Source organism: Myxocyprinus asiaticus, chromosome 37 (genome assembly GCF_019703515.2).
Source record: "Myxocyprinus asiaticus isolate MX2 ecotype Aquarium Trade chromosome 37, UBuf_Myxa_2, whole genome shotgun sequence".
NCBI classification, from domain to species: domain Eukaryota; kingdom Metazoa; phylum Chordata; class Actinopteri; order Cypriniformes; family Catostomidae; genus Myxocyprinus; species Myxocyprinus asiaticus.
The window spans coordinates 22400799-22413881 of NC_059380.1; the positions used below are offsets into that span (position 1 = coordinate 22400799).

At 36.5% G+C, this 13083-nt stretch overlaps 1 protein-coding gene across 1 annotated transcript; it reads right to left on the reverse strand.

The window, feature by feature from the left end:
• Positions 1-7236: 7236 nt before the first annotated feature.
• Positions 7237-8557, reverse strand: LOC127427791 (BRISC and BRCA1-A complex member 1-like). The gene is made up of 3 exons (XM_051675568.1): positions 8402-8557; positions 7523-7651; positions 7237-7461 (listed from the first exon to the last, which is right to left on the reverse strand). The coding sequence occupies exons 1-3, from the start codon at positions 8555-8557 to the stop codon at positions 7237-7239; spliced, it is 510 nt and encodes a 169-aa protein (XP_051531528.1).
• Positions 8558-13083: the final 4526 nt, after the last annotated feature.

Below are 13083 nucleotides of genomic sequence, written 5' to 3' on the forward strand. Positions count from 1 at the left end.
ATAGATGTCGACTGATAGTGGATTTTACTGATATCAATGAGTATTTCATTTTCAACTAATGTGCATAAAATAAATAAATAAAAAGTTTTAGTCAGTTCATATTTTCAGATGTTAAGAAATGTCAAAACGCTTAAATGGACAGTTCACATGGTGTTACACTTGCACTGATTCCTACTACTCCAGACTCAAGCTTCATTATAACAGTGAAATACCACATTGTTTTTTATTCAGTACAGTTATATGTAGAGTAGCAGTATTCACAGAGAGCAGTGGTATTCGGCTGAACTCAGCAGTGAAGCAGCTCAGACTATGAACCCAAGCCAGGGGCTGTTCAAACAGACAGAACACAACAGACTGGAACCGAACGCGAGGATCTTGAGACAGACCTCCACCAACTGTAAGGGGCTGTTCATACCGAATGCTTTTGCAACCATTCATTTGTTTTTCTATGTAAACACGTGCTAGGCAAATGTCTTTGTTTTCCTTTGTTTTTGTTTATTCAGCATCTCGGCACTGTTTTTTAGATGATGTGTCTAATTAAAAAGAACTTTAAAAAGCATATTGAGACACCTGCTTTCTGTTAAACTGTATTTGTTGCGCTGTGTCTAGCCTTTTTTAGCACAAGAATGTGATTGATCTGAAGTCATCGTATTACAGTGAGGATAATGTTATTTTTTATTGAAATCAGATGTGTTTCTGATTTGTTTACACGTTTCTCTCGGCTGCATGAAGATATTAATTTGCTTCCTCATGTCACTAGCTTTAAATATGCAACTTAGCTGCTAACGATTGCATCAATGTGACCAGCTGGATATAAACTAATGCACAGAGATGGTAACAGATGGTAACAATCGTGACATTTAAACATTTGGGTATGACTTGAATGTATTTTTGTCACACTGTTCTAACTGATTGAGGTTAGCTTTAATGTTAGCGTCCTCTCAGCCTTGTCAGCAAACATACTGCTGTTCTCTACTAATGCAGCATTTAGTCAACAAATTAAAGAGGCCCTATTATCCTTTTTGGGATTTTACCTTTTCTTTAGTGTGTAACATAGCTCTTTCTTCATGTAAAATGTCTGCAAAGTTACACAGCACAAAGTCCACACAAAAGGGTTAGTGTTGTCGCCATGTTGAGAAGACGCTGTTTTCTTCACTGCAAAAGCAAAACCTCTTTGTTTGGACTTCCAAAGGCAGACGAATTGAAGTATCAGTGGTTAAAATTAATTTGTAACACTATTCCTCAGCAGTACAGCCACAACCAGTGCCAGATTTTCAAGACGGTTACTCCTGAAAGATGGTGCAGTTCCCACTTTGTTGGGACAGTCTGGCGCTTCAGGATCACAACCTGTAAGTATGCTTGATTATTTGTGGATTTATGTACTACCAAGAGTTCAAATGTGGAGTTTTGTGTTGTAGCAATGGTGTACACCTAGTGCACAGCTGTAGGCCTCTGCTAACCTGCTAGCTAATGTTATTATGTTGAAATAGTTTTGCTAATCAGCTGCGGGCTACTTTTACCTACAGTTGTGTAGAATTATGCAGATTGTTTTTCATTCTTACTATCATAAATAGTGATCAAGTGTGGAGATGGATTTATTTTTACAAACGGTTATTTTACATCTGCAATCCACAGTAGTGCTCGGCTAACTTGCTATTTAATGTTATTGTTTTGGTAAGGGTTTATTATTCAGCTGTGGACCGGCTTTTACCTAAAACTGTGTAACAAAATGGTCGATCTCAAGAGTCTTATATAATTATATAATTACAAGCTGTAATGTTTCGGCCGCTATCGGTTGTCCACGGCTAACTTGCTCACTAACTCTCTAATATCCCTGGTAATGTCCAACCGGGAGTAAGCCTCTGTTCTCTGTTCACATCTCAAGTGAAAAAGATTCGGCTACACCCATTCCAGCAAAAGATGACTAAATTAGGTGCACTACATGTCTTTTACTTGAAGCTTTGTTAGGTTCAAAATAATCAAGAATGTACTTGTAAGAAAGCTACAAAATTAAAACTTACCACTGTGAAACATCCTGCTCAAGTCGTGCTTGCGAAGGTGGTTCGAGTCGATCAGCTTGTTCATCCAAACTTTCATTATTTCATTCATTATCGGACTCGGGCTAGAGCTGGTACGAGAAAATCCGACGCCACTGTTACCATAGTTACAGTAGTGTTTACAGAGCTGCCCAGGAAGACTCGGGAGCTGAAACTCAGTATGGTAAGTGGCCTTACATTTACGACACACGCTCTACGCGGTTGACCAATCACAACAGACTAGGCCAGCTGACCAATCAGAGCAGACTGGTCTTTTTGGAAAGGGGGGCTTTAAAGAGACAGGAGTTAAATCAGAGTGTTTGAGCCAGAGGATGAAGAGAGGGGGAAAGAAATGTACATGTATAAGAAAAATTATGTGTTTTTTGAACATTAAAGCATGTAAACCTATTCTAGTAGACCCCCAAAATAAAATTATGAACCTGTAAATTAGCATAATATGGGCTCTTTAATTACTTTATAATGATATGACAACATGTATTGTAGTGTACTGTATACATACCTTTTCGTTGTTGATGTTTTAAATCCGCATCTGAAGTGTTCCACTCCATGCTGAGTGTAGTCTCACGTGTCAAAACAAACACCATTTGGCAACAGTGAAGTGATAGTTTTTATTTTGCCTCTAGAGGCCGCTCTCATACTGTATAACGACAGCGGTTTTTCAACCAAAGCCTTGGCAGTGAGTTTAACTGGCCTTTTTTGTTTTTCAGACACATTATCATACTGTAGTCCTGTCACAGCGGACTCATCCGCAGCCACACACTGTTCGTCCTCCATTTTACACACAGTACCCAAACACCATGTAGTCCATAAATGGAATCAAACAAAATGTCTTAGTTTTTTGGCAACCAATGCATTGGATTTACACTTTAAATATTTGTGCACACATAGTAAATGGCCATTTCACATTTAATATGTAACAATGCACGTACCTCTTACACGCTGCAAAGGCCTCCTTTGATGTCTCTGTAGAAGCAAACAACAAGAGTAAATCCAACGCAATCCAATAGGAACAACGAAAAATAATCCTCAACGAAAGATATATCCATAAAACAGAAGCCACCATATTTATATTTATTTCATTATAAAACTAAAATGTAATTAAAAAAAAACAATTTTTTTGAAATTGATGACTTGGACAAAATAATCAAGAAAAGCAGCCAATAAGTGCCCAACACAGATGAGAACTCCTTCAGTACTGTTTAAAAAGCATCCCAGGGTGATACCTCAAGAAGTTGGTTGAGAATATGTCAAGAGTACATGTCTGCAAATTCTAGGCAAAGGGTGATTACTTTGAAAATGCTAAAATATAACACAGTTTTGATTTATTTTTGATTTTGTTTAGTCACAACATAATTCCCATAGTTCCATTTATGTTATTCCATAGTTTTGATGACTTTACTATTATTCTAAAATGTGAAAAAAAAATTATAATAAAGAATGAGTAAGTGTTTCAAAACTTTTGACCGGTAGTGTATTTCACATACATGTTCCCATATATATGTTAAAATATAGTTCATATATGTTCAAATGTATTTATACTCAATATGTATATATTTACAAATATATAATTACATAAAAATTCACATATATGGATATATATTACAGTATATATTTCCTCAGAATTGTGTACATATATTGCTCATACATATTCCCATATAAATGTATTTATATATTTAATCACACACTACCATTTTTTATCACATGCACATCTATATATTATGAAGTGTATTACTGAATATAAAATGACATACATTACAGTATATAAGGACATATATTGTCATATATTTCCCAATATATGAAAAGCGGCAATTCCTTAAGTATTACTCAGTATATTGTAATATATTAACACAATGTATTATTCTATATAATTCTGAATTTACTGAAAATTATTTAATATATTGAGCCTTAATATATAAGGAAATATATTTTCTTTGCGTAAGGGACACCCCACACCCGCTCTGACCTTCACTTCACACAAACACCTCCTGTTAGCCAGCTATAGTTTGTCAGTGCAGTCAGTAATGTAGTAGATTGAAACATAAACATCAGAGCATCATTTTGCAGCTCAGCAGAAAATGGTGCGGTGGTGGATTGTGTCTGTTGAGTGTTGGTTTCATGCTACATTGTTACCTAGTTGGTGAGATGCAGTGCTGGAAAGAAATTAAAGTTAATCTTTTACTCTCTGTGACAACAAGCTTATAGCTAACTAGCTTACCATGTTGCTACTTTCATACCTTGTCAGTTGAGTGAAGGCTAATGTGTAATCATGTATTCACCAAACTGTTTTGTTCAGGATTCACGGTTTGGTACCCCCTTCAACCGAACAATTCCAGTCATTGCATTTACAAAATTGTACATTTAAAAGTCTGGTTTTCCACTGTTGAAAGTTTCCCCTGAACTTGTATAGCAGAATACGGTGTAACACCACTGCTGCTGTTTATCTCTTGACTTGGCAGGTGTAAATGCTTCTTGTTTTACAACAAGTAAACAACAATAGTCAGCATTTGACTGATACTAAACGGTACTGATGTTTATTTAGCTATTTATTTTATTTTTATTTATTCTTTATTTAAATGGTCAGCAACTGACTGACACTAAACATACAATACTGATGTTTATTGAGCTATTTATTGTATTTTTATTTATTCTTTATTTAAATGGTCAGCAATTGACATACTAAACAGTACTGATGTTTATTTACCTATTTATTGTATTTTTATTTATTCTTTATTTAAATGGTCAGCATTTGACTGATACTGAACATTCAGTACTGATGTTTATTTAGCTATTTATTGTATTTTTATTTATTCTTTATTTTCTCAGTGTTCATTTCTAGAATTTGTTGACAATGTATAATAATAATGTCAAATATTCTTTGATAAAAATATTTAAGAAAGCAGCCTTCTGAGTACCTTTGCATAGTCATATCGGTGCAAAATCGGTGCACTCTGTTCCCACATCTATCTGCCAGTGGATCACCAGCTTTCTGACGGACAGGCAGCAGCTAGTGAGACTGGGAAATGCACTTCCAGCACATGTATGATCAGCACTGGTCCCCCCAGGGATGTGTGTCTCTCCCCACTACTCTTCTCCCTGTATACCAACGACTGCACTGTCAAGGACCCCTCTGTCAAGCTCCTGAAGTTTGCAGATGACACTACTGTCATCGGTCAGTAATTATTTCAGTAATTTTGACATCTGCAGTCTCCTTGGCAATCATGATTTCAAGGTTGATTACACTTCCTAGCGCCACAGCCCTTCTATCAAGGGGTGATTACTAGGTTAGCAAAGCAATGCATAACACGGCAGTCCCATGGGCACGTTCTATGGGCAGTACACTGGCGAGGAGACGAGGCCATTTTATTTTTTTATTTTTATGGATGTCTATGTAAGAGATGCTTCAGTGCTGAATAAACTGCTTTTGTGAGGAAAAAGCTCATCACTTAATCAACTGACTGCCTGTCTGCTAATCCTCAACATGTTTTACACTAAACAATCCTTTTGGAATGAACTATGTGTGGCGTTTAGTATGATAAAAATTGTTGTTTTATAAGAGAAGGTACTGACAATTTTTCGACTGATTTCCTGTCGTAATATGCTAGCTGACTGTTACGCTCCTATGGTAAAAACACGGAGGTTGTTATCTCAGTAAGATCTCTGCTAGCGCACTGCTCATGCATCAAACACTAGGAAGCATAATCAAAGTTAAAATCATGATTGTGCCTAGAGACTGCAATGGCGAGATGTACAGTAAAAAAGGAGTTACGTTTTGGTCTGTTCTCACCTAAAATCGATTGGACTGCTTCAGAAAATATGTATTAAAACTCTGTAGTCTTATGGATTACTTATTCTGCCTTTATGTGCTTTTTGTAGCATCAAAGTTTTGGTCACCATTCACTTGCAATTGAATGGACCAACAGAGCTGAGATATTCTTTTTTTTAAATCTTTGTTTGTGTTCTGTTCACCCAAAAATGAAAATTCTTTAATCATTTACTCAACCTCATGCCATCCCAGATGTGTGACTTTCTTTCTTCAGCAGAACACAAATAAAGATTTTTAGTAGAATATCTCAGCTCTGTAGCTCCATACAATGCATGTGAATGGTGATCAGACCTTTGTAGCTCCAAAAATCACATAAAGAAACAGTAGTAATCCATAAGACTCCAGTGGTTAAATCCATGTCTTCAGAAGCTATATAATAGGTGTGGGTGAGAAACAGATCAAAAAGACTCAATCAGATGAAGTCCTTTTTTTACTCTAAATCTCCACTTTCACTTTTACATCAGAAAGTCACATGTTGTGCCTATTTAGTTTCACTTTCACATCTGAAAACTTGTTTAAACTGTTTTATTTGCCCATCCATGCTGATCAGTCCTTAACATTAAGCAGTAAGAAAGTACACTTTGATGCCTTAAGAATAAGATATATAATTTATAACTCATTAAAATACATATTTTCCTGACCACGATGACTTGCTTTAAATCATGATTATTTGAGATTACCGTGGTCATGTGCACTTTTCATTTAAATCACATATTGACATCTAAATAAGGGAAATTATCGAATCCTAAAAAAAAAACACCAGAAAATGCACATTTCTATATATCTAGTTCAGATGCAGCGGGACTAGCAGGATTTAGCCATTACATAAGTATTATGATCCGTTTTGATTGGTCCGGTATCAGTTGTTCCAGCTCTTGTGATTGGTCACAACTTCATTGGCCCCACCCAGCACCAGTAGCCTGCTCTCTCATCTCGCAACAGGATTTTACAAGTGCACAAGTGAGTTTTGCTGCAGGTTTATTGCAAAAGTAGTTGCAAAAGTCAAAGCGGGAAGATTTAAAGTTGCAGTGCCAAATTTGAGAGGCCGATTTGTGGTTGTGCTGTGAAAATGAATTAAAGTACAAAAGTAAATATGTAATACAAGTTTGTGTCTGTCGTTGTATTTATGTGAATGTCATTTTACACATTTGTGACCATTTGTCTGCAACTTTGAATTCAAAACACAAGCTTTGAATTATTGTCTGTGAGTGCAGATTGCAACTTATGAATACAAATATTTATTGTACAAGTTCTCAAATCCAAATCTACAAGCTCTCAAGTTTTGCATTCGATTTACTTTCATACTCCTTCAGTTTCTCAGACTCTGCCTGTTACTCAATGAGATTTGAGTAATATTTAAGCGGTCCCTTGAGTGAAATCATCAGTGGTATTACACTGTGGCCTCAGGTCATCCTCCAGCAGGCTGTATGAGGCATGGCTCTGGAAGGGTCTCTGCAGCGGGTGGCAGAGCAGTTTGGCCATACAGTTGTGCAGCTCAATGGCAGCACCACACAGTGACACCTCAAAACGATAGCACATCCCTTTAGGTGATGCCCATCCCCTGAAGGAGGTGTACACGTCCTGAAAATACAGACACAGAGTTTTTTGAAGCTCAAATAAAAATACGAATAAACAATCATGCACTCCAGTTAGTGTCCTCTGTCTGCTCTTCAGTTCCATTATGAAAATAAACAACATCAAAGAAAAAATAGGGAGACTGCAGCATTTTCGGAAGAGGAAGAGAATAACATGATGAAAATGCTATATTGCACTAAAGTTCTCAAAATTAATTAATAGTATACTATGTATATGTGTATGTCCATCCATCCATCTCTCTCTAGTGATGTACACACGAATATGTTTTCAGTTCAAAACGCATTGATTTTGCTACATTTACGCCTCTTGTCCACAATGAAATATATTCAATATAGAATATAGTATTTTGATAAGACTTTGTTTAACAGCCTTTAAGCCCAAAGTATACTTTGGTCAGACGTAAACACTAGACATCTGCGTACAGGATGCGTGATGCAAATTTCGTCATCAGCAGAGTGCTCGAGCACTGAACACATGCAGCATGATTTTTCTAACCGCGTGTACTCTGAACGCACAGAATGCGCATGCACCTGGAATTATTTGCACTAATAAGTGGGTCCACAAGGTGGCAAAACTCACTGTTAAGCCGTTGCTGTTACGAAGAAGTGCTAGAAGATGTAATCATTGCTAAACAACAGGAGGCGAAGGTGGAAACAACAACAGTGGATGTTGCATGTCAAGAGCGCATGTATGAGGAGGTCAGGAGAAACCTGCATTTGTATAACTCAAGTTTGAAAGACAATAAAGACATTATTATGGGCCTAAACTCCTGAAGAGAAATAGTCCAGTACCTCATAGTCGTAGCGTGCATATGCCAACCACATGTGTATGCGCGCACACGCACAATCAAAAGAAGAATGCTTTGAAAGGTGAGCATTCGACTGTACACAGATGCTAAGCATTCGTGTCAAAAAACGAAGTATACTTTGGGCTTAACAGGCCAGGGGGACGCCAGGCTGTTGTTGAGGCTGCCGTTGCTGCTGCGCCAGTCTTCTGCACCCTCTGGGTTAGACCGGGTGCTGGGTCTCAAATCCATCATCTGCTCCTCACCATCAGCCTGACCGGGCTCAGGGGTTTCCATGACAATCTGACAACATCACACAGCAGAATGTGACAAATCTGACAAGCTCATGCTACAATAACACAAGCAAACACTTTTTAACAAATAACAACAAACCAAACCATGCATATGCTTATAAGGAGGAGCATACTGTACGTACACCTACATTTTTCATTTAATATTTAAAGGAGCACTCTGACATTTTTTCCACATTAAAAAGTTTTACTTTTTAAGTAATTTAATTAATTGCAATTTTGAAACATATGTATAAAATCATGACCACTCACATGAGATGAGGACTCTAGTCATATCAGTAACCTTATAAAAGCTGTTTTATTCTACATGAGGCAGGGGTGCCCTCATAGGGGCTGCCATTTTGGAATCCCAGTAACCGTCATGTTATTGGACACTTTCATTCTTGGATTAAATTAATCATGGCTGATTGTGAATAGTCAATTTCTACAATGGCATCTCTAAATGAAAACTACTGATTTTGAATGATGCTGCATCCACACCATTAGGTGTCACTGTATGTCCAAGAAGACACAAATGAAAAGTTACTAAGCGCACCTTTAACGACATTTTGTTCTACTGAATTACAGCAAAAATTCTAACAGTTTCAGCATTAAGACATATTCATAAATATCCAGAGGCTTTTATATTAGAATTTAAAGACAAGCGGATAAACAGATTTCTCATTAAATCCCATAAATTGGTTTTTATTTTCCAGACTGAACATTCATTTGTATTACTGAGATCAACAATCGCGATTTTATCAGGAATGCAGTTTTAATTAAAAGACCTATGCAGATAATTAATACAGGTGGAATAGCATAAGAATAACTTACCAAACATTCAACAGATATATATATATATAAACATGCATTGAAATATACTTCAGCCAAGTACAGAATGCACAGGTGGAAATCCAGTGTGGCAATATAATGAATACATCATAATTCACAAAGATTTTACTTTAACAGAAATGTTTAAGGTAGAGTCTGGCAAATATTTCCATTTAGGAATTTTTCAGATTTACAAACTATACATCGCAATTTTGTTCAGTTTGTGTGCTATTTTTCTTTTAGTAAACATATTAAAAGTCATAAGAAGTAGAGAAGTTTAGTCTTTATTTTTCAACTTTAAATTCACAATGATATGTGGGGCATTTTTCCAGTAAATGTGGTATGTAATGACTGTGGCAGTAATGTTTCAGAGACAGAAAGTAATTGTAAACTTAATCTTCATCAACTTCTTCACAACAAGGACTAAATAATAATGCAAACACTATATTTTAGTCAGTTTTTGTTGAGAATATTTTCCATTCCTATATCTATGTCTAAAACTATAAAAAATAATTTTAATTATGTTGTCATCATCATCATAAGAGAATTTATACAGGCTATTTTAAGGCTATTTATTAACAATAAAGATTTATCAATCTATCTTTAATTTCCACGGTAGTAAAATGTAACCAAACAGGAAAATACCTAAAGATGGTGTGGATGACAGTCAAGGAATCTATTAATCAGAAAGCAGGTTTACCACAGTTAACTGGTGAGCAGTTGTGTGTGCCATCTGTATGTGAAGTGCACACGCTCACTGTGTAGAGGTGGGGACAGAGAAATTTTCCGCTGTCTCACAGCTCAGCACACTGGATCACTTTTGTTCAAGACTGTAGCATTAATATATCTTCTGCTGATTTTCACTGTACCTGAACCAAGATAGACAAATGACAGAGGTGAGTCTGTTTCTCTGCAATGATGATACTCTATGCACACTACGAATATGATCCAAAAGGCAGTAAAATAACCATTGACATTTGTTGTTGTTTTTTTACTCTGAAATTATGTACCTTTGTAAAGTGCAAACAAGTGTATCCCTATAATTCTCACTTGAACTGTTTGAATATCATATTACATATATATGTTTTTAGAAGAAATCAAATTCATTTTATTTACGAGATGTCAATACTGTTGAGACTTTATTATAGTCACCATGTTTAAACCAAACCCAGTTCTTGGTAGACTTTTCTGAGAAATGTCTTAAAACCATATATTTAAATTAAAGTCATAACTGAATACTGAGAACAACAACAATAGGAGAGTTTCTGTTCTCACACTGAGCTACATAATGTAGTGACTGGAAGTGCAGTTACAAGATGTGCATGCATGCTCCTTCTCCCCTCAAAACAAAAGGGTGATGTAAAATAACAGCAACACCCATTTTGTTTTATGTGGCACATTTGTAATAGCAGAAGAGTTTGCTTAAAGGTTTAATACATTTTAATTTGATCTGAATGTATTACGGTATTGCATTAGATAACAAAATATCAAACAGAGTTGCATATGCAATCAAATGATGCTAGACTTTTTCCTCAGAACTAATTGTACTTTTCGGAGCCTTTTTCGCAATACTTTAAAAAAAGAAAAGAAAAACTGATCACTATGTGATTTTTAATGGATGTATGAAGTCACATCCTCCCAAGTACACACAGGTTTCCAAGCAGCTGTACTTTATTACATTTACTAATGTTCTACTAACATTTAACAACCATGACCGGAAACCATTTTTTATTCATTTTAATTAAAATAAGAAACTTGGTGGCAATATATCTTTTTTTAAAGTACCACAAGAACAATTTTCAAGCAAAACATTAAAAAATAATTCTGTAAGGTTTCAAATGATTAAATCACGATTGACATTCATACACTGGCTTTTTGACTGAGTGTTCAAATACTTTTTGGCCCACTAGTGTCATACCACCTAACCTCACATCAAATCTAAAGTAAATAACAGTCTTATTCAATTTCTTGCTTTATTTTCTCACTCAAGTGACATGATCACAGCAGAGATCAGACAGTCTTATTTCGGCCAACTCTGAACTGGCACAGTGTGAGATGGAGGTGAACACATTACTGCAGATCATCTCTGACCTCAACAAGAAGATGGATTCCCTGTTAATACCTATCCCTAACAATTACAATTCAATTATATTTTATGTGCTCAAGTAAGTTTGTCCATTACATTGGCCCCCAAAAATTAAGCCACATGAAAATGTATGAATGTCAATGTATTAGGTAACAGTTTTTTATATTAAAGAAAGCACAAGCATACTTTTTAAGCTTAACATTTGAGCTTACGACCTACTAGCTAAGTCTTGCATTAAGAACAGGTGGTGCAACCAAATTAAGCACTGACTTAGTTACAAACTAACTAGTAGTTACTAAGCCCTTAGTGTGAACTTTACATCCCAACTTACATGAGAACTTAGGCACAGCTGGTGCAACCCTACCCTGGGTGTATATTTGCCCTGTGTAAATAACAATATATAGGAACTGTATCTAAAATAAATAAGGGGTGATAAATAAATACTAATACAACAGGCTGGAAAAATAGACATTTATTCATTTTAATATCCTATATATGTTTTGAATGTGTTAAAACTTGACACCGGGCGACACACCCTGAAAACTGCACCGTTAGAACAGTTTCATGCTGAAGAGCCACTTAAAATTAAGTTTTTCTCTCTCTCTCTTGTAAATGTAAATGAGAGTAAATGTCAATATCATACTGTATGTCGAAAGGATTGAAGCCTGACACGCAAAACATGAGCTCATTGATGTCATAAAATATCAGTCTGCTTTTTTATTCCAACCGTTACTCCTGGTCGGAGGCTTCCGTAAATATATAGTTCATACGTAGGGATACGTTCTACCTAAATTTAATGGTGCAGCGCTTAGGGGCCTGGGTAGCTCAACGAGTATTGACGCTGACTATCACCCCTGGAGTTGCGAGTTCGAATCCAGGGTGTGCTGAGTGACTCCAGCCAGGTCTTCTAAGCAACCAAATTGGCCTGGTTGCTAGGGAGGGTAGAGTCACATGGATAACCTCCTCATGGTCACAATTAGTGGTTCTTGCTTGGCGCGTGGCGCGTGGTAAGTTGTGCGTGGATCATGGAGAGTTGCATGAGCCTCCACATGCTGGGAGACTCCGCGGTGTCATGCACAGCGAGCCATGTGATAAGATGCATGGACTGACTGTCTCAGAAGCGGAGGCAACTGAGACTTGTCCTCCGCCACCTGGTTTGAGGTGAGTAACCGCACCACCACGAGGACCTACTAAGTAGTGGGAATTGGGCATTCCAAATTGGGGAGAAAAGGGGATGAAAATAAATAAATAAATAAATAAAATAAAATATAAATGGTGCAATGCTCAAATATTTCGTAGTGCATAAATTGTGACTTAGTGCCCATTTACGCCACAACTAGGCTTAGTTGTAACTTACGTATAGCTGGTGCAACCAGCCCAGTTGGTTAAAAGTAATTGCAGAAATGTCCTCAGAAAAGTGAAGTTAGTTCTGTGAAAAGCTGTAGCATTATTTGTTTGTAGATGTCAATAACATTCATACATTTTAAAATATGGTTTAAGTGACCCAGTATATTTTGTGGCCATTGTGTGTATCTGTGTTCTCACAGAGAAATGAAAACATCTGAAACTCAACACTAGGCTAGTGGGTGTGTTCTCCAGCAGGGTTTGAGCTCTTC